Source organism: Podarcis pityusensis (genome assembly GCF_964106645.2).
Source record: "Podarcis pityusensis genome assembly, chromosome: 4".
Classification (NCBI taxonomy): domain Eukaryota; kingdom Metazoa; phylum Chordata; class Lepidosauria; order Squamata; family Lacertidae; genus Podarcis; species Podarcis pityusensis.
This window is the reverse complement of record NC_138027.1, coordinates 66,684,469-66,705,961: the sequence shown is the minus strand read 5'-3', so window position 1 is coordinate 66,705,961 and position 21,493 is coordinate 66,684,469. Positions and strand designations below refer to the sequence as shown.

At 42.3% G+C, this 21,493-nt stretch overlaps 2 protein-coding genes across 6 annotated transcripts in view; one reads left to right on the top strand and one right to left on the bottom strand.

Annotated features, from left to right (window-relative positions):
* CTPS2 (CTP synthase 2) overlaps positions 1–2,196 on the bottom strand; it is a 67,052-nt gene extending 64,856 nt beyond the window's left edge. For 2 of the 3 annotated variants that reach the window (XM_081001642.1, XM_081001643.1), the window contains exon 1: positions 2,080–2,196. In XM_081001642.1, coding sequence (XP_080857768.1) covers positions 2,080–2,147 — 68 coding nt within the window. In that variant the 5' untranslated portion in view covers positions 2,148–2,196. The remainder of the gene's footprint in view (positions 1–2,079) is intronic. The other variant, XM_081001647.1, reaches the window with a different exon arrangement.
* Positions 2,197–2,399: 203 nt separating this feature from the next.
* TXLNG (taxilin gamma) lies at positions 2,400–20,760 on the top strand. Of its 3 annotated transcripts, none has more exons than XM_081001656.1 (10): positions 2,400–2,578; positions 6,644–6,959; positions 8,045–8,136; positions 9,963–10,133; positions 12,609–12,803; positions 14,513–14,632; positions 16,537–16,611; positions 18,349–18,441; positions 19,336–19,431; positions 20,238–20,760. In XM_081001656.1, exons 1-10 carry the CDS (start codon positions 2,444–2,446, stop codon positions 20,562–20,564), a joined length of 1,620 nt encoding a protein of 539 aa, XP_080857782.1. In that variant the 5' UTR covers positions 2,400–2,443; the 3' UTR covers positions 20,565–20,760. The 3 variants fall into 3 exon arrangements, with proteins under 3 accessions (XP_080857782.1, XP_080857784.1, XP_080857783.1); XM_081001658.1 differs by having other exon boundaries at positions 2,401–2,578; positions 6,644–6,788; XM_081001657.1 differs by lacking the exon at positions 2,400–2,578 and adding an exon at positions 5,865–5,994.
* The last annotated feature ends 733 nt before the right edge of the window (positions 20,761–21,493 follow it).

The window sequence follows — 21,493 nt, the reverse complement described above, 5'->3', positions numbered from 1 at the left end:
CAAAAGTTGCTGGAAAATGTTAACTGGATAATCGGAAGTGAATTTTAAAAATAATTTGTGAGCTGCTTTCTGTACTGGGGTGAAAATGGAAAACTTCTAACCATATTCCTACAAGTAATAGGAAGTCATGTTAATATTTTGATCCTTTTGGCTCATTTATAAATATAAGTTCATAATACATCTAGGTATTAGTCCCTTAATACCATATGTTCTCTTAGAAAGTGTTATCAGGCTTTGTCTATAGCTTTTTTTATCTTAGCAGAACCTCGGCACCTGGACATCAAAAGCGGTGAAGGTTTAGAGTGATGATATGGTGTGGCTAATCAAAAATTCAGTGATTCAATTTTCCTCACTTTAGTCACTAGACAGATAAAACAATGACCGCTCAAGATATACATAAATGGCACATCAACTGGCTCAGGGTTCACTTACTTTATTGGGATTTTTTCACTCCAAGAATAATAGAGCGTTTTAGAAGAAAAACGGTTCAGTTCTTCTGCTTAAGATAAAAGTATCTCTTCATTTAATTGCTAAAATGTATAATATACTTTAGAGTGAAGCATAGGTTAAAAAGTAGAACCAAAGTGTAGCAAGAAATTCAGGCTTGGCCTGTGGGTGTGGTTGAGTAGCGCTATACTCATAAGTGTTAAATGTTTATTAAGGTGTGGGAGGAACACTATAGTGTGAATAATCAGAAGTCAAAATATGACTGCCATCCTAGACTGACAAGACAACACTACAGCTGGATAAAGGGGTCAGAACTGAATGGAAGGTAATATGTTATATTTAGCAGTGTTGCAGGAGACTACGCATCTAACTTTGGGTCAGTAATTGACTTCTATTGCCTTTGTTTAAAATGTAAAGTACTAGGAACTTGATTTTTTGAGCAAACTGCTGGAGAATAAACTGGTTACTAGTAACTGAAATGATGGTTGCTAAAGCATAATGTTAACTTTGCTTGATGTCCAGATGTAAAGAATTCACGAGACATCTTTTCTTACTAATTCCCAAATAAAGATTTCACAGAATCATAAATAAGCTGTTGTTTTCCTACAGGAAGTAGCTTGGTTCTCTGTAATACATGAGCAAGTTATTTGGCTTTGTGTGAAGTCTGCACTTCTGAGGATCATTATGCTAATGTATATAGTTTAATACACTACTACTGTACTAGAAGGCTAATACAAAATGGAAACATTATATAAAATGAATTAGATACTGTGCATTAGAAGAGAATTTATCTGAAGTGGTAATCGGTGTTGTCAATTTTAAAAATAGACACCCTATATTTTTTTTTAAAATGTAACAAATGTTAAAAGTCCAAAAATATTTATTAAGAGATGTTTCTATGCAGATTGAGTTTTCTGTTACACACTGCCAGATTGGATTAATTACGTTTTTCCTTTAAAGGGCACACTGGTTGCAAAACTAGGCTTGGGATGGGGGGGGGGCCTTTTCCTTTAGCAGGTGTAGCCAAGCTGAGTCTTAACTTATCTTGTAGGATGTCTTATAGGCTGTAATATTCTTCACCCTTACCAAAACAACTACTAGGGGTATGATTTACGCACAGGAATACATACAAGGATTTGATGTCCCTGTATGCCTGCTTTCAATAAAACTTGTTTATTTTAGATGTATAAACAGTACCTAGACTGAAGTTAGTGTTCACTTACTACACTGTGCTGAAATTAGATGGGCACTAGGGGTGTATCCAAAGTTACTCTTACCTAGAGTAGATCCACTGAAAATATGGACACGACTCCCTTGGGTCCATTATTTCCGGGATCTATTCTAACTTAGTTGCATACTGTTCTAAAAGTGTGGAAGTGAAACCGTGATCTTAAAAATAAGTCTCCAGGCCTCCTCTTTGCTGATGCTACTCCTTTAATGCGAAGTGCATTTCTTCCTGGATAAAGCAGGGCTAATGAGGCTGTTTCGCGGTACTGTGTTCACACTGAATTGCCCCACCCCTTGAGAGACCAGGGTTTCACCCGCCAGCATTCCATGTTTGCCAGCTTCAGGAAACGTCGGAATGCCTGTCCAGGATTTACAAAACAACTCCTGAAAATGAAGTGGACTCACCCCAGCCTGGAGTGGGGCGCTTTGCTGAGAAAGCGCCTCAGGAGCGGAAGGCATCCCGCAGCGGACATGTGCGCACCCCGCCGCTACCAGCGAGAGAAGGAAGCGCGCTTTGGACTACAACTCCCGCGAAGCAATGCGGGCGGGAGGGAAGGCGAGAGGGCATGCTGGGAGTTGTAGTCCGAAGCTGCTCTCACGGCCGCCTCTCCAGCGAGTCCTTGGCTCGCTCCCTCACTCGCCTCTTCACCCGGGCCCAAGCGGTGGGCGTTTCTTCTGCGTCACATGACACGGGAAAGGGTGGTCGGTGATTGGCTGAGGGGAGGCGCTTCCGGCGTAGGCCGGCTTGTTTGGGTATTACCGTCACACTATGGCGGCGCGCAGAGCTGAGCTAGCGTGTGTCGACGGCAGCCGCGCTGTGGGGACCGGACCGAGTCCTGCACAGGAGCAGCGAGAGGGGCAGGAGGCGGCGGCGGCGGCGCGGGCGTCAGGAGGCGGCTCTGAGGTAAGAGCCCTTACCGTTCTCCGTTGCCCGGGCCAGGGGCGCCTGCTCTCCACGCGGCCGCTGCTGCTGCCCCGTGGCGCAGTGGAAACGGCAAGGGGCTTCTCGAAGGGCTCCCTGAGGAAATGGGGCACGGTGCCCCCAGGAGCGCCGCGCGCGCCTCCTCTTCTTGGGTGTGGGGCGACTCGGGTCAGAGGCCCTTGGGGAAGTGAGGGCTTCAAGTACGTTTCGGGGCGCAGGAACCGAAGCTAGGCTGCCCGTGGCGGCCGCTTGGTAAACGGCAGCTCAGCTAATCCGGTTCTTGCGTTTCTCTTTCTCCCAGGGCGTTATGGCTTCCCCGCCAAAGGGCAGGCAGACAGGCCGTTCTCGCGTAGCCGCACAAAGTCGTAACGACTGCAGCAGCAGGAAGAAATGTCTCTTAATAGGCTTTTGTGAGCAAGGTGATATTTTCCAGCCCTCCTTTCTGGCGAGGGATGGGAGTCAGATACAACAAAATATCGATATGGGTTTGCCATACGGATCTCCCAGGCGTTGCTAACAAACACCTGTTCAGAAGGAAGGCTTGCGAGTTTATGCACTGGTTGCCCATCTGCCTCTTTTAGCCAAACCAAAAATGTGGATCGTTGTTTTTGCTTCTCTCTCACACGCTGGTGCCCAGCAGCAACTGCAAAGGCCCTAGGTCAGTATAGAAAGGTAATAAGGATGGACAAAGGCATTGAAACAGCTTTGTCCAAAAGCAACACTAAAAGCCCCTGTGAATTTTTTCCCCGTTGGAAAAACAGGCTAGGATGTGTGTTTGGTTTGAGCAGTGGGCAAGAAAGCCATCCATACAACATGTCCTTCATGAAAGGCAAGTGGAAATATGCTTGCTTGGACACTGTCACTCAGGAGTCCTCTGTGCAGCAGCCAAGGAAGCCTTTCCTCTGGCCTTTCCTGATCCAGAGCCTAAAAGAGCAGATGACTTGATGACATGACCCTGCTTGCCAAAGCAAATCTTAGAGTTAGAAGACTGGTTGCTAATCAAGTTTGTCCAAGGACAGCGGGACACTTGTTACAGTGAACAAAAAAGACTTGAGTACTTGCTTGGATATCTATTATGTACTATTGGAAGAAAAATTTGCTTATGTGGGGTGGTAAATACCAGTAAAATGTATCATGTGGAAAAGGGTGTTTGGCTATAGTTTGCTACATATCTGAGATGTGAAGTGTGCAAAATGTGGGAAACGGGAAGACACCTTTTACTTCTCCCAGTATTCTGCTTATGTAAAATGAATTAATCCTGCATACTGAACAGGGAGCTTACAACATATAATAAAAGCAACATCCGGATAATAAAGCAAGACTGCAGTCCTCACCCTAGTTAGAGGGGAGTTAACCACATTGAATTCAGTAGGACTTTTAAGTAGATGGTGCTGCAGAAGAATAATTTATTAATATTAAATCTGACTAGACAGTGAGCTTTAGTAACAACAGCCATTTCAAATCTCACCAAATGGTTAAAAGCAAAATTTTAACTGGTTCTTAAAACTCAAGGAAGGTTGGAAAAGTTCAAAATAAAAGCTCTGTCTCTTGTAGCCACCCACCTTAGTTCAGAAGGTAGCGGCACATAGAGAGAGATTTCCAAGGTCTCAAAAGGTCAGGAAGGACATGAATATCTTGGTAACATCTAACATAGATTACTTCAGACCATAAATAATTTGAGAGACCATGCTTTTGCGTGAAGAGCTGTAGTTTAATATAATTGCTTTAAAAGTATGTGTAAATGTCACTGCAGTTTAGAAGTACAGGGGATGACAATTTTGTGTGTGCTCAAAGCAAGTGCGCTGTTTTCAAACCCAGAAGATAGCAGGTCAGGCTTCTGCGCGATCTACCGACATGCATGATGATGCAGAACACAAGCCCTGCGCAAATCAGGGGTTGTTTGTATACTGTTTGCTCAGTTGCTGGGTAGGGGAGTATTTAAAACATGCTTTGAAAAGCAACTGTTACTCTTTCCACAGGCCCCTAGCCTGTAGAGCCAGTATTATTTAGCATAGTCAAAGTCTGTATCTTAGCACAGCCATGAACTCCAGTATGGTATAAATTTTTGCTTTTGCTTCTAATCTAAAATAGACATAACTACCAACTAGCTCTGAGTTCTCGGTTGCAAATATATTTAATAATATATTATAGTTTTTAAAAACTTTTGCTTATTAAATACAAGTAAAATTAACAAGGCAAATTAGATTGCTCTCTAGGACATCAGAATTTTTTCTGATGCAAACTGAATTGTTAGGTAAAACAAGATAAATCTAACATTGAAACAATAATTGTGCATTTACTGTAGATTGATTTTACTGTACAAAAATTAAAGAATGACCACATTTTAGCAAGCTTACTCTTTGTTTCTTTGACCCTTAATTAGGTCATTGAACTATAGATGAAAATTCCCACATGACCTTTTCTGTTTAAGATGATATGCTCAGAAGCCTCCAATATTTTGCATATAGAAATGTTGATTCCTTGTCCTTTTTTTTCCTGTGCAGCAACAGTTTGTCAGGAAAAGAGAGGTTCTAAATAACATAATATCCCATTCCCCCCATGCTATTTTCATTCTTCCCTTTTTTTTGCCAGTCTTTACCAAAAATTCTAATAGGCTAAATTAATAGCTTTATCTTTTCTAATAAATAGAGCATCGTATATTTTCATTACCTTAATTTCCATTCATAATCCTATTTCAATAAAAATTGTGGCCAATATATTCCATAAGTTTTCCCAACCTAATCCGTAGCTTGTTTCCTAAAGCTGGAGCCCAGTTAACCATGCATCTCTCCCCTTACCCGCAAATCAATTCATACCATCGAGTGTGCTGATGGAATCTTTCAAATGCTGAAACTGCATATTGCTGATTTGTTATAGGGTTTTTAAACTGCAGAGTAATTGAACCGTCGGGTTTGAACAGTTGTTACATTCATTTCCCCTGCGGGACATTCCGATAGCTATTAAGAAAGCCTCTTTCAAAAAATAAACCCGGCATCAGGCTTCCTCTTAAATAGACTTCAAATAAACGTGCAACTAATTTTTGCTTGGAAATTCCAAGCGAGTGTGTGCACATTAAAAAAACAACCCTGGGCTGCCCTCCCATTTGGGGATGGAACTCCATTGTCCCCAAAGCAGCCCCCGATTGGCCTGCGCTTTCCTCGCCGGCAGCCGGCGCCGCAGATGCCGCTTTGACGTCCTTTCTCCCGCGTGCGCGCCCAAGCCCCGCCCACGGGGGCGCACGCGACGGAGCTCCGGCAATAGCCGGGTATTTAAGCAGCAGGGAGCGGAAATCCCTCCTCCTCCCCTTGGCGCCCTTCTAGCTCCTGCGCCAGCCAGCTTCCGGCTTCGCAGGTTCCTCGGGTCCTCGGTGGCGGTGGACGACGCGGGTGGCGGAGCAGGTAAACCGCTTCCCGCCGCGCGCTCCTCACGCGCTCAGCTGAGCAACAGCCGCGCATCGGGACAAAAGGCGCCGGTCGTCGTCTCCCGTCTCGGCGCCGTCCCTTCCCGGTCCTCGCTTGTCAGGGACCTCGGGTGGCGGGTAGCATCTCCCGCCGCGCTCTTTCTGCCCCGCACAATCCTCAGCTCTTTTCAGGAGAAGTGGACTGTACCGCGAGGGATTGTACCGAGGCGCGGTTAACTAGAAGGGTTTGCTCTGGCATCCCTAGCCTGCTGCTATGTCATTTGTAAAAAAACAAATAACACGTAATACAGTACAGTGGTACCTCGGGTTACATACGCTTCAGGTTACATACGCTTCAGGGAACAGACTCCACTAACCCAGAAATATTACCTCAGGTTAAGAACTTTGCTTCAGGATGAGAACAGAAATCGTGCTCCAGCGGCGCAGCAGGAGGCCCCATTAGCTAAAGTGGTGCTTCAGGTTAAGAACAATTTCAGGTTAAGAACAGACCTCCAGAACGAATTAAGTACTTACCCCGAGGTACCACTGTATATGGGGTTTTGTCAATGCGTGTGTTAATCTCGGGACGAAATACAAATGGGTCTTTTCCGCCTGGGTAACCTGAGCTCTTTTCTCTCCCTTCAAAGCATATGCTGCTTACTGAGGAAGAACCGCAAAACTGTAAATTTGGAAGGAGCAGCCCGGACCGGCAGCTGAGGAACAGCAAGTGCACTGCGCTGAATACAATGTTGCAACATTCAGATACAAATTGCGATGGTGCGGAAAATGCAGGTGCGTTGGAGGAGGCAGAGGATTTTATTCCCAGAAACAGAAATGTGTTGGGAGCAGCATTCTGCCCTCAGGAATTGCGAGAGGAGACCCCTGGAAGAGAAGAGACTCGTACTGACCCACCTGATGGCCAGCAAGACCCAGAAAGTGAGAAGGGCAAAGAGAAAACCTTAGGTATACGACAGTGCTGAACCAGGACAAATAATTGCACCTTGACTTTTGAAGTTAGGTTGTCCAGCATTGAAAAAATAGAACACTTGTTTACATTTCTTGATAACATACTTAGCAAAGCAGTCGAAAGAGGGGCTAAGGTGGTGTGAAGCAGTGGATCCTCTGCCATAGCCCTGCCAGTTAGGACCGAAGAAGATGTGTATGCGGGGAGAGGGAGTCTTTGTTGTGGCAGCTCTAGTCTGGTGCAGGAGACATGCTCAGATCAGGCCCTTCTCTAATAAAATGACTGGCTTAGGATCAGGTGGATACATCCCTGTCCCTGATCTATCCCCTGTTTTGGAACCCTATGGTAGTTTGTGTCAGCAATAGCTTTTCAACATCCTGTGCTTTTGGTAGTCACAGTGGAGGACTCTGTGCTAGTGGAGTATCTCCCTCCCTGAGCAGAACCTGGCAGAGAGACACTTCCACTCAAGCCCAACTCCCTCTCACAGTGCTGATCAGGGGATTAGGACACCCAACAGAAGGTTCTTCTGCTGCCTTGTTCTTTGCTCCCCCCCCCCTTTGCTTTATCAAATCTAATTTTAGAAAACGGTGAGACATTCTGATTACTGGAGAATAAAGCTATGTTCTACCTTCAGTGTTGGAGGTAGTATGCTGGGAATCGGAAGTGGGGAAATCGCCGTTGTAGTCAAGTCCTGCTTGCGGGCTTCCCATAGGCCTTTGGTTCGCAATGTGAGAATAGGATCCTGGTCCAGATATGCCTTTTGCCTGATCCAGCAAGACTCTTGTTATGTTTTTTTTTATGGTACTTTGAAGAATGCTTTGCTCTGTTTCATCACTTTGTCTTTGAAGCAGAGATCTTATGAAATGTCCAGTATTCCTACTGTATCAAACTTCTTAGGTCCTTTTTCAGTAATCTGGCCTTGTATTGTACCAAAGTTCCTGTTGCTTTTTTTGTTGATAATTGCCTAATACTTTGCATTTTCTAGGCATAATTATAAATGTTCCATTTTCTACTGTCAACATATGTTACTCAGCACAAAATGTTCTGGTAATACTGCTAAAATACTTTTCTTCTTGGTCTGTAGGGAAAGAAGTACTCTTATTGATGCAAGCTTTAAATACTCTTGCTACTCCAGAAGAAAAGTTGGCTGCACTCTGCAAGAAATATGCTGATCTGGTAATTATGTACTACAATTAAAGTCACATGCTTTCTCTGTAGTTGCAAATTAACTTTGTAAACATGCATTGGTATCTTAGCATTGGAGTTTCATTCCTTTGAATGTTCCTACAACCAATAGAAACAGATTGAAATGTCAAATGTCAAGAACAATTAAACATCTTAATGTTGTTATTTGCACCGTTTCTATACTGCTTAATATCACCCTGGTTAAAGCTTATTAAAACGGGATCATGGGGGGGGGGGATTTTATGTTTGTTATTTGGCACTGTCCTCTCTAAAGTGCGGGAACTTTTTAAGCTCCTGGTTGCATGTTAAGACATTATTTGGTTTTGATAAAGGTGAGGAAGCAGAACTATACTTTCTGTTGCCCCTATTGCTTCTTCATTCAAAGACTCTAATTCAGGGGTGGGAAACCTGTGACTCAGAAGCAATATAGTGCAGCAGCAACTAGACAGTCATAGGTTCCACATCCAAGCTGCAATTGGAATATGTATAAATACAGAGGAAATGGTATTTACATGTGTTTGGCTAGCTGTTTTTAGTCAAGACACCAGCTATCATTCAGCAGTATTGTTGACTGCCTGTTCCCTCTCATATGCACAATGGATAATTCTTCGAGAAAAGAGTGTATGCAATTTCTGTTTATGTGGGATCATGCCCCTAGTTCCTGGGTTGTATCCAACATGTCTGCGTGACAGCAGACTGGACTTCTACTTATGCAACAGGTCTTCCCCTTCTTCTCCTTCCCCCTGCACACACCCCAGATCTGTGTATTCAATTCCGAAAATATTTAGAATGTAACAAATCTTGAGTAGAGAATTCTATAGATGAAGGTCAGCATATGAGAGGTTGTCTATGTGCACTTATTGTCTTGTCCGACAAAAAGTTCTAAAAAGTTGGTGAGAAATTTGCCTTAATTCATGGAAGGACAATGTGGAAAGAAGAAAGGATTGTGGATTCCAAAGTCACAATATTCTGAAAGAAACTAGCACTGTGAAACCTGTTCTGAAGCTAGTTCAGAAGTAAAGAGGCATAATGGTTATAGGTGTATGCATTGTGTGGTGGCTGAGTTGATGTGGGTAAGGACACCTGGCCATCACCACAGTCCAAGCTTCCAGTTATACTACAAGGGTAGCAAAGATTGCCAACTAAAATAACTGGGAGGTATTGACCTCATGTTAGGTTTGCTTCATGTTACGTTCTTTCAGGTTATGTCCTGCGGCAACCTGGAAGTACCAGAAAGGGTTACTTCCAGGTTTCGCCACTCGCGCATGTGCACAAGACCAAATTGCGTCGCGCACCTGCGCAGATACGGCTCTTTGGGTTGCTCTCTTTTCATGTTGCGAATGGGCCTCCGGAACAGGTCCCGTTCGCAACCAGAGGTACCACTGTAGATCTCTCCACTCTGGATAAGAGGCCCTAGCAGTCCTCAATCTTACCTGGATTTGATTATGCTCATTTATAATGAAATGAAACATAGATAATCCAAGTGGATAGCTCAGTTGGTTAGTGTTTGGTGCTGATAACTCCAAGGTTGCAGCTTTGATCCCCATTTGGGACAGCTGCATATTCCTGCATTGCAGGGAGTTGGACTAGATGATCCTCAGGCTCCCTTCAGTTTCTACAATTTTAAGATTCTGTAACAAGTTGTGATTGTGAGGTTCTGGTTCTGTTGGCTTATGGCCTATTCTGTATCTGATTGATTAAAAACAAATGCAATCCGTTGGAGGCTGTAACTACAGAAAACCACTTCAGTTCTAAAGGGTAATGGCAAACAATAGGTTGGGTTGTTTTTTTAACCTCTTCTTCTTTTTCTCATTTAGTTGGAGGAGAGCCGAAATGTTCAAAGGCAAATGAAGATGTTGCAGAAGAAACAAGCACAGGTTGTGAAAGAGAAGGTCCACTTGCAGAGTGAGCACAGCAAGGCCATTCTAGCACGCAGCAAACTGGAATCTCTCTGTCGTGAGCTTCAACGCCATAATAAAACTTTAAAGGTCAGTTTGATAAGATAGTACATGAAGCAGATTCTGAGAGCAATATGATTTTCTAAAAATAGGGTGGCTGCTGGAATATATAAACAATAGTATAGCAAAATGGAAAACAATTGGGAGTGGATGGAAACACGGTCTATTGAGCACCAGTTTAGTTTATTCCTTGATGCTATGTTATAGCAAAGATGCTTGATCCTCTAGAAGTTGACTGCTGGTTATCCCCTGGAAATGTGTCTCTGAAGAAGGTTGTTAATACATTTTACACTGGGACCCAGGGATAAGAGGCTAGCAAGCAGGTGGGCTTCTCTCAGTTTGTGTCCAGCTCTAAACCCATATTGGATGCAATGAATTATTGCAAGTACAGTGTGACAAGGATGTAGTAGTAAGAGCCCTTGAGATGATTAAGCAGCATACAGAAAGGTGGTATGGGGTATTGTCATGCCAAAGGCAAGGTGGTTCTTTTATAATCAGATTCAGAAGCAATACAAAATACACAAGTAAGAATATTTAAAGATTTTATTCCAAAACAGCAAGCAATATATGCATACCAAGCAAGCACTTCAATCTGCCACTTGGAAGCCTTCAAGAAGCGGCAAAGCGACTCCCCCAGGTAGCCTCAGTCTGCACGGCCCGCAGCTGATCAGTCCATGCACGAGCTTCAAAAAAACCTGCCGAAACTGTCCAACTTTATAGATAGCCTGTGTGGCTTCCAAGACTGGTTACGTGCAGATCATCCATTAGCCACCCCCTCCCAATGCTTCACTTTCTCAAAACAATGTCAAACATCAAAGAAGGTACCCAGCACTATCCTCCACAACTGAGGAAGGCAGCTGTGTGTGGGGGTTCACCTCCTCCCAACATTCTCAGTACATTAAAGACTGTTCTCACACCATCAAAAAACTTAACAAGAGCGAAGGGAGGGAGGAATGCCCACCCCTCCCTCCCTGTTCCCAGCTCTGGAAATCAGTTTTTGACTCTCCCTGACACTCTCTAGCATCCTTTGGGGAGATTAGTTCTCTAAGTAACTAAGCATCACCCCCATTTAAGGAGATCTGCTGGTGCCTCCTGCTGCATTACAAAGTCTAGTCTATGTGATGCAGTATCCCATAGAGTCCTAGCAAATTGAACATTGGGGAAAGGTCATTACTAGTTGTAAAGCACATCGTTGCATGCAGAAGGTCCCAGGTTCAACCCCCCTCTGCCAGAGGACTCACTGCTACTGCTTTAGATGGGCCAGTGGACTCAGTATAAGGAAGTTTCTTAAGTTCTTGTGCTCTGGGGGGGCAAGGCAATACTGTTCTTTTCCTAGCTCCTGTGGAGATAGCTTCACTCCAAGTGTGAATTGTATCCTCCTTCCCTGCCAGCCAGTGTTGGTGTAGTGGTTAAGAGCGGTACTCTCGTAATCTGGGGAACCGGGTTCGCGTCTCCACTCCTCCACATGCAGCTGCTGGATGACCTTGGGCTAGTCACACTTCTCTGAAATCTCTCAGCCCCACTCACCTCACAGAGTGTTTGTTGTGGGGGAGGAAGGGAAAGGAGAATGTTAGCCGCTTTGAGACTCCTGAAGGGGAGTGAAAGGCGGGATATCAAATCCAAACTCCTCTTCTTCTTCTTCTTCTTCTTCTTCTTCTTCTTCTTCTTCATTCCATCCTGAAGTTAAAGCTATGATATTGTTAGCACTTTGGGAAGTAGCTGTAGTGACGTGCAACTGTTCTGGGAAAAACAACCTGATTCTTCAGTTAGATCAGCTCTTAATTCATGGAAATGTGCTACTACTCACTTTTGTTGATAGTTGTAGTTAAGTAGAAGTTAAAATTAGGGTGTCCGACTAGACCCGTTAGTCACAAAGTTTGACCAGCCTGGTTCTAGATAAAAGAGTTATTTTGCACACCGTGCGCTTGTACTTCAATGGAGGCAGGAGCTTGTCTGCATATTTAAGGCAGGAGCAAGAACAGCAAGTTAGACCTCATGCTGGGTGTTGGTGTAGATCTTGTGGTGACTATTGATTCTCATGAGGCAGAGGGGTGGAAGCACAACAGCAAAGGCCCTGCTGTGGAAAACAATTGATAGCTCCTTGTTCCCCCAAAATATAGACTTGCTTGCTTCAGTAGAAACCAGCCTATTTTGCAAATGAAGTGCCAATAACTGTCTGGTGCCTAGTAGCTGGTACGTGGAAAAGAATTTATTTATAAGCTGCTTTCTTTTGCTGATTCAAGCTCATAGCCACCACTTCTTCTGTTCAAGAGGTATAACTTAATAATTGTGCCTCAGCAACAAAACCTACTGAGAAGCTTCTGTATACTGGTTGGAGAGCAAAACAGTGCATGTTCATGTGTCTTACAGGCAAATTGTTCCAGAGAAGTGGAAGCTAGCATCCATTCCAAGGGACTAAACCATTAAGATGACATTGGCCTGATTTTTTTTTTTTAATTGTTGTCCAAAATAAAAACACGTTGCTTTAATCTCTTTTGGTAAAAGGAAGAGAACATGCAACAAGCCCGTGAAGAGGAAGAGAGACGTAAAGAAGCAACTGCCCACTTCCAGATCACACTAAATGAAATTCAGGCGCAGCTGGAACAGCATGGCATACACAATGCAAAGCTTCGCCAGGAAAATATTGAATTAGGAGAGAAGCTGAAGAAACTTGTAGAACAATATACACTGCGAGAAGAAGTAAGTGGATTTATTAGTCCTTCACTGTTTTAGACATTGCTTTGTTATTCAATAGCATTTCATTTTGGATTATTACAGCTTGATGATATTATCTCACATGAACATATTTACTCTTAGGTTTGAATGTGATGCAGTGGCTTCTGACTGCAGGAAATGCATTTGACAAAGTAATTAATAATCAAAGGTTACACGTAGAAGGAAGGAGACGTCATTTAAAGCTTGACATTATAAGATGCAGTACTTGCACACTATAAAGAAATACAGAAAGGAATACAAATTCTACTTACCTCAACTTAGGAGCAAATGTTTGATCTATACAATGTTTCTGTATAGCCATGCGGGGAACTTGTGGTCCTCCACCTGTGCTCTTGACACTATAATCCCTGTCCATTGGTCATTTGACTGGGGCTGATGAGAGTTGCAGTCCAGCAATATCTGGAAAGCCACAGGTTCTGGCTCTTTCAGACACTCTGGGTTGTATCCAGAGTTGCCTTTCAGTGAATGGAATAGTTCCTTCAATTTACAGAGAGGGCAGAGCTCCAGTGGAGGTTCTGCTGAAGGAACAAGGAGGGCCATTATTTTCACTGACTCCACCCGCAGCACCCCATGTCATCTCTTACTCTGTGATGGAGGATCCATTACCCTGCCCTTCAATCAGATTTTCAGCAGGTATCAGGGGAAGGAAGAATTCACAAATGTTGCTTTCTTCCATAGTATTGTCCCATGTTTTGCTCAGTGCAGCTCTAAATCAAACCCTCTCTTGTTGTCCTGCCCTTCCTCCTGGAAGCAAGGGGGTGGTACACATGGTAAACTGGGTTGAGAGAAAGTACCAGTCCAAGAGTTACCTTAAGAGAGAAGACATACAGATGTTCTCCTTTTACATTTTTAAAATGCTGTTGCATTCCTTCAGGGATCCATAAGACTCTCTTATTGAAATTTCACAGTGTTTAAATTGCACCAGTTAACTAAATAGAAACTCTGAATGGCATAAGAATAATAATAATCATAATCATAATCATAATCATAATTTTTATTTTCTTTACCACCCTCTCCAAACTTCAGTTACTGCTTGTTCTATTTAGTATTGAATAATCCACTGTATAGTGCGTCTTACAGAGTTAATGCTGCTAAACAATATTGTTTGAAATCAGCTTCTGGTTTTCTCTGTTTCATCTCGATGGCTGCACTTCTCAGTCTTTGATCCTGCTCCTTAATAAAATAAAAAAGCCTCTACTATAAGTCAAGCTATTAAACATTTCCTCAAGCCCACTTCTGCTTACTTGTTTTTGAAGTGCCGCAGATTACTATATTCTGTGTTAGAAGCAGAATTTATGTTTGTGGGGTGTATGTGCAGCACCTGTTGCTTAATGGTGTAATCCTGTGCATGTTTACTCAGAAGTAAGCCTACTCTGTTAAGCAGGGTTACTAAATGTGCATAGGATTGCAGCCTGCATGTGTTTCGTCAGTCATACGTTGGTGGTGGTCACTTCGATTTCAAGGGTTTTTTGATGGTGTCGAAACTGCTAGCACGTGTTTTCCAGGTTAAGCGTGGTGGTGGCCAGTTAGTTAAACCAGGTAGGAGCCATGATGAACATGAGGGTAACTTTAAAGGTTTTTTTTTTAAAAAGTCTGAAATGCAAATTCAGTTTTGAATCTTTTGAAAAGGTTTACTAGGTATTGATGGTACCAACATTCATGCTTTCTTCTAGCACATGGACAAAGTCTTCAAGCATAAAGAACTACAACAGCAGCTGGTGGATGCCAAGCTTCAACAGACAACTCAACTTATAAAAGAAGCAGAAGAGAAGCATCAGAGAGAGAGGGAGTTTGTAAGTATTTCTGATTGCATGAAAAGTATTTGGATATGCCTAAATTTTCCCTCTGGTAGTAACTTGGTACAGTAGTGCATTTTAGGCCTGAAACTATAACTAGAACAAATGGTAAAGTGCTCCATTTGAATGTTCTGTCTCGTGCTTACTGTATGTTAGCAAACTTATCAGTAATCTGTATAGGTCATAAGTCCTCTAGAATGGGCAGTTTGGCAACTTCTACACAGTTCACTGGCATGGAATAAATGCCAATGACTCACGACGAGAGGACGGAGAAGAATGAGGCCGAGGAGAGGCTGGCACCGCTGCAAAAGGCTGCTGAACACGCCCCCTCGAAGGCACCTGGTTGGATGCCTGCCAAGGGGGCGTGGGCGCCAGCCAGGTGAGAGGAGGAGGCAGGGGGCTAATGCCCCCTGCTAGGGGCGGTGCTCGGGCTCCCGCCCACAACCACTCCCCTCTCTTCCAGGGAGGAGAGTCTTTGTAGCACTAAAATGTATAATATATAAATAATAAAAATTATTTATGCATGTATTTGTACCCCACCCATCTGACTGGGTTGCCCAGCCACTCTGGGCAGCCTCCAGCACATATAAAAACATAATAAGACCTTAAACCTTAAAAAGCTTCCCTATGCAGGGCTGCCTTCAGATGTTTCCTAAATGTTATATAATTACTCATCTCCTTAACATCTGATGGGAGGGCATTCTACAGGGTGGGCCCTCTCCCTAGTTCCCTGTAGCTTCACTTCTTGCAGTGTGGGAACTGCCAGAAGGCCCTCGGTGCTGGATCTCTCCGGGCTGAACAATGGGGGTGGAGATGCTCTTTCAGGTATACATATATATATATGCAGTTTTGTTTCTTGCTGGTCTCATTACCTCTTAGCAGCTTAGTACAGTGGTACCTCGGGTTAAGTACTTAATTCATTCCAGAGGTCTGTTTTTAACCTGAAACTGTTCTTAACCTGAAGCACCGCTTTAGCTAATGGGGCCCCCTGCTGCCACCGCACCGCCGGAGCACGATTTCTGTTCTCATCCTGAAGCAAAGTTCTTAACCCGAGGTACTATTTCTGGGTTAGCGAAGTCTGTAACCTGAAGCGTATGTAACCTGAAGCATATGTAACCCGAGGTCCCACTGTAATGCATTTCTACATTCCATTATTTTTTCTTCTGCTCGGAAGAAATACAGATGTGTTAACTCTTGATGGCTGGGATGCCTAGCAGTTTTATGAGAGCATTTAAAAAAACCTGCTACAAGAAAATCTTTAGATTAACATATTTATAATTCTATAAATTCAAAATATTTTGAACAGATATTCTGTAGTTACTCAACAAAAGCTGTGTATTTTTAGTGAACAATTAAAGTATGTTGTGGAACACCAGATCATCACATTGTGTAATCCATGGCACATTAAATTCTTCAGTGCACTTAAACTCAGAACATCTTTCCAGTGATGTTCATCCAAAACAAAACCTTTGCCTTTGCAGGGAGTGTTGTGGAATCTCCAGTAGTTAGGATATAGTAACCAGCGATACTATATCCTATATAGGAGTGGAAATCTCCACTAGTGTTAATAGGAACTGCTAAACAAAACCAAATACAGTAAGACTGGCTAAATATGTTCATATTTTTGAATTTATTTGTAAATTTGTCTCTCTTTAGTTTTTCATGTATCACCACATTAATTAACCTTAAGAAAACAAATACATTTGTTCTAATTGACTTTGAAAAAACGGCTCTAAATTTGAATGCAGGCAGGTAAGTTTCTTCATCTTCTGCCAATAAATAACTTTGTTTAAAATCTCTTACATAAAATAGGAAGAATAAAGGCTTAGCAAAATGTAGATGATGTGCTTTCTTTGGTACAAAGGTAATGTAGAGACAATACAATTTTTCTTCCTCTTCAGCTGCTAAAAGAGGCTACTGAGTCTAGACACAAGTGTGAACAGATGAAACAGCAAGAAGCTCAATTAAAACAGCAGGTAAACTAATTTAAACGTTTGCTGCATTAAGGATGTTAATCACTTAGTTACAAACTTGGTTGAGAAAATAATTTGTTCTCTTAGAATTTCTAAAACATTTTCAGAAAGTAGCAAATCAGTGAAACAAGTTGGAAACCCACAAGAAGCCCATGGGAAAGGGAAGATAAAACAGTTGGGAAATTCCACCCCCCCCCCTTGGAAGATTGGTGAACTCTTGAGATAATGAGTAGCTTCCTGCTTACCTAGCCCCCTAAATCTGTTCTGGTGTTCCCCTCAACTTTTCCAGCTAGATTTGGGGAGGGGCACATGAGAGGAGAGGGAGTAGTTCTGTTGCACAAGGGGAAATCCTTGCGCTAGCTTGAGCCCATTATTGTTATTGTTGTTAGAAAACAGTATATTAACTCATTTCTTGTTCTGATGGTGCTGGGTACGTTTTGGCTGGTCTCTGGCAAATTCACAGGACTATTATTTTTCCCCAAGGTGGCTGTTTTTGGGCCATAATGCAGGTACTTGTGAAACCATTCTTGTGAGTGGGTTTATCACTTTAAAGTGGCTGCTCTTATGTCATGCTAGGTAAGTCTCAAAAATCAGACTTTCCTAGTGTATGATGATCCCACTAACAAGAATAGATTTTAATATGAACCTCCACTGCATGATGCCACGTGGAAAAGTTCTACCTTGTGGCAAAAAGTTCTAATGCCTTGGTTCTTGGTTTGGTAGTGTCCTGCCTAAATCTAAATGCTGCTGGATTTACTTCATTTTTCCAATGCTTACTAATAGTGCATGGGAAAGTACCCCTGAGAAACTCAGTGCTGAAACAAATTGCATACTAACCTATAATATTGGCAACAACTTAACAATATTAAAACCATTTTTGTGCACCCAGTGGTTTGGCTTTTTTGTTCTATGCCTTATTCTGCAGTTTAAAGTAAAAGAGATCTTGGTCAATAGTGGCACAAATAAGCAGTTCAATTGGGAATTTAGTTTCTAGAATGATTTTGGCAAAAACATGTCTTGTGTGGTGTCCTGAAAGGTTTGTGATGGATTTACATGTCACGTTTTGTGGAGGACTGAGGAGATATGTTCACCCTTGACAGACCAACCACTCACGAACTTGTTATTCCGGTAGTACCTTCCCTTCCACCTCAGGTTTTGTGTCATTATTGCATACTATGCAAATAAAAGAATTTGTATTACTTTAATATGGGTTAGGTAGCCTACAGTGCAGTCCTACACACGTCTACTCAGGAGAAAGCACCATTAAGTTCAGTGCAACTTTCTCCCAGGTACCTGTGTGTAGCATTGCATCCTTAATCTGTTGGTTCTAAGAGAGGAGTGGGAGAACGAATGGTTAGTTTGCAAGATTTTTCCTAGGGCATGTGCATAGGTGGTGGTTGAGTTTAAAACTCGAGTGAATAGAGCTTAGATAAAAGTTCTTCAGAGGGGGAAATGGGCTCAAAGCAGTTCACTTCAGTGGGACTACTCATGAGTAGGACTTAATTGACTACAACCCAGCAAAACAAAGAATCCTTTATTCTCATTATTTTTAACTCCTTTAGCATGCTTTGAAAGCCACCTCATCCTTAGGTAATTGTCACATAAGTGAAGTTCAATCTTTTGAAATCACGTATTTCACTGTTTACCAAATAGTGGAATTTCCATTGTGTAGCTACTACATTTTATGTGTAACTCTAAAAATTGCATATGTATAGAGGACTTAAGCATTGTCTCCTTCAGCTTTCTCTCTACATGGATAAATTTGAAGAATTCCAGACAACAATGGCAAAAAGCAACGAACTTTTCACAACATTCAGGCAAGAGATGGAAAAGGTACTTTGTTTACATGTATTATTTTCTGATCTGCCTCATTCATTCATTTACAGTGGGGAGATCGTAGTAAGACTGCAGCCTTTGCAGTGGAGGCTGCTCCATGAGGGTGAATGGGACAGTGCCCCACCAACCTTACTCTCCCCTTATCCAGCTCCCAGCTACCTGCCTGCCTCCAGGGTTGGCATTTCCTGTCAGAATCCTCCACCTTAGCCTCGGTTTTGCCCTCATGGAATGCAGCAGGGAGGTGGACAGACACAAAACTAGAATGAGTTGGTTCCACCTGCCATAGACTCTTGCTACAGTCCGCCCTCCCAGTCGCCGAATCCTATATACGTGAAACTTGACTTCTGAGAAAAGAGGTAGAGAATTGCACTGAGAAGGACCTAGCCAGCCTGTGCAGATCTTAATTATTGAAATCATCACCATTAGAGTTATTAATGATTTTAATTACTAAAATGCCAATAACTGAGTGATCTTGGTATGTTCGATTATTCTTGTGGGAGATAGTATAGTGCACTTAAAACAAAAACAAAAACCTTTAAATGAAACATTTAGGGAGCACTGGGGGAGGAGAGGGGAGAAAGCTCCATTGCACAAGGGAAAATCCTCCTACTGATGGAACATTCACCTTAGCACTGTGTCAAATTCCTCCCGTAATGTCTTTTTTTCAGTTTAACATCTCATTTTAAACAGTGAGCTTGAGTGACTTAAGAATAAAGAGGCATTGAGAGTTAAAAGGTAGGATTGGCTAATCTTAGGCCTCAGGCACCAGCTGGCTGAGGCTCATGGGAGTTAGTGATCCTGGGGGTTAGTGATCACCAAAAGGTTAGTCATCCTGGATTTAAGTAGTGAAATGTTTTTGCTTAAAAGAAATCAATAACTTTAACGTTTCAGATGACCAAGAAGATAAAAAAACTGGAAAAAGAAATAATAGTTTGGCGCACAAAATGGGAAAACAACAACAAAGCTCTCTTGCAAATGGCTGAAGAAGTGAGTATTAGGTTTCATGATTAAAAATCCAATGTGCCTTATATATTATGGAGGTAGCCTGTTTTGTATAGTTTTGTAGAATGTGAAGTTGAATCAAAACCACCGGGTCTCCAACCCGTCATTGGAAAGCAGACTGTACAAAAGTGGTTGAGAAAGGCTTTAGATTTTTTAATGTTTGTGGATAAGCTTGTTGATGTCATGATCCATACAAATAATTTGGCTGACTTAGTGAACAAATTTATTTTGAATAGATGTCTTCATTCATATTCTAAATACATTGGGCAGTGTATGCCACTAGGTGATTTCACTAGTGCAGTTTAACGTGCCTTCCCTATGTACCCCCTGCACCCTTCCCAAATCAGCTCCAAAGGGTTGGTGGGACCCCAGAACAGATTTAGGGGGTGCACAGAGGGAGGCGAAGTTCTGATTCACAGCCAAAAGTCCTTACACTAGCAGAAGCTCTTTGTTCTGTACTGCCTGTTGTCTTTCTTTTTCTCTTGTGAAATAGTTACCGGTTATTTTTATACAAATCTCTTTTCTTAATATCTTCTGGTAGACAAGGGAGGGCCCTGCTTAATACTTCTAAACATATAATTTATTATCTTGTTTCCGAACATTTCAAGTATTTCTAGCATGCTCTTCATTTTAATGCAGGGTACAACAATATATAAATGAAAACCAACCAAACATGCAATCCTAAAATAAAAAGAGCAGATAATATTACAGCATCCGCAGCAACAAAAGCAATAATCAGAAACAGGTCACACAGATATCATCATGTGCAATCTCTTGCTTGTTTTCTGCAGAAAACAGTGAAGGACAAAGAATACAAAGGCTTCCAAATAAAACTGGAGCGTTTGGAAAAGCTGTGCAGGGCTCTTCAAACAGAAAGGAATGAGCTGAATGAGAAAGTGGAAGTTCTTAAGGAACAGGTTTCTTTAAGAGAAACAGATGTTGATCTAGCTGTGCATGTGTTGCAGTCATGCACACTCAATTCGCATGAGGAACTGGGGAGTTCTACCAATGGAGCGCAAGAAGGAATTCAGCCAGATCCTGAATCATCAGTGGCAAATGAAGGCTCTGAAAAAACTGTTTGCCTGGGTTCCATTCCTACTGCAGATTTTGTTGACTAAAAGTGTAAACACTGTATTGAGAGATATATTTTGTGTATAACTTTAACTGGTGGTGGTAACTCTTAGTTTTGTGGTGAAAATTTTCTTACTTTTTCTACCATATCTGTATTTTCTTAGAACAGAACTTGCCTGGTACAGGAAGCTGCATAGCGGCTATTGAATAGCTTATCTATAAATTTTCCACAACTGTGTTGCACATCTGCCTCGTTTTTTAAAACAGAACTCATAAAGGATGCATGCAGATTCCTTCCTTCTGACCCCATAGCACACATCACCATGTCATCTAAGACTCGTGTACAGATTTAACATCATGTCAGGGGAACAACTGTGGCCAGAGTGTCGCAGACTCGGGTTTGAGGGGGGGGAGGGAATCGTTGCTTCTGTTAAGTGAATTAAGGCTTAGTATTGAATTGTAATGACCAAATACTACAGTGAACTATAATTGGAAATGTGATGGCCAGTGGGAGCTCATTACTGGATTCATATATGAACAAAACTAAAAACTCTTACAGGGTTTAGTGTAGCTGCAGTCTTGCCTACAGCTTTGAAATCTATATAATTTTGCAACTGGAAAACAGGGTGTACAACTCACATATTTCTCAGGATTGTCCTGCACAGTCAATTCATAGACAGAGTGACTGTTGCCTGACCTGTTAAAGTGAAGAAAAAAGGGAAGAAAACAGGCGCTCAAAAGTTTGTCCAATTAACCACTGACCAAAACTCAGATGCATTTTGAGCACACTTTTGCAACATCCTGGAGATAAAACCTTAATAGTTAAAACCTACTGCCTACAAATGCATGTGTGTAGTTGTGGCTTGTCTGATAAAACAAAATGCAATGGGTTTTTGGTTTGTGGGTGCTAGGCAAAAGTACTTTTTTCTGCCATTATTTCTTCACTAGGTTTGGTGCCTAATTAGCGTGAAATAAT

What these genes read in the sequence shown, in the direction of transcription:
- TXLNG (XM_081001656.1), top strand. Translation starts at nt 2,444, where the DNA reads ATGGCGGCGCGCAGAGCTGAGCTAGCGTGTGTCGACGGCAGCCGCGCT. An exon ending in GGGCAAAGAGAAAACCTTAG is followed by an intron (nt 6,960 to 8,044) that starts GTATACGACAGT and finishes CTTGGTCTGTAG; the next exon opens with GGAAAGAAGTACTCTTATTG. An exon ending in GCAAGAAATATGCTGATCTG is followed by an intron (nt 8,137 to 9,962) that starts GTAATTATGTAC and finishes TTTCTCATTTAG; the next exon opens with TTGGAGGAGAGCCGAAATGT.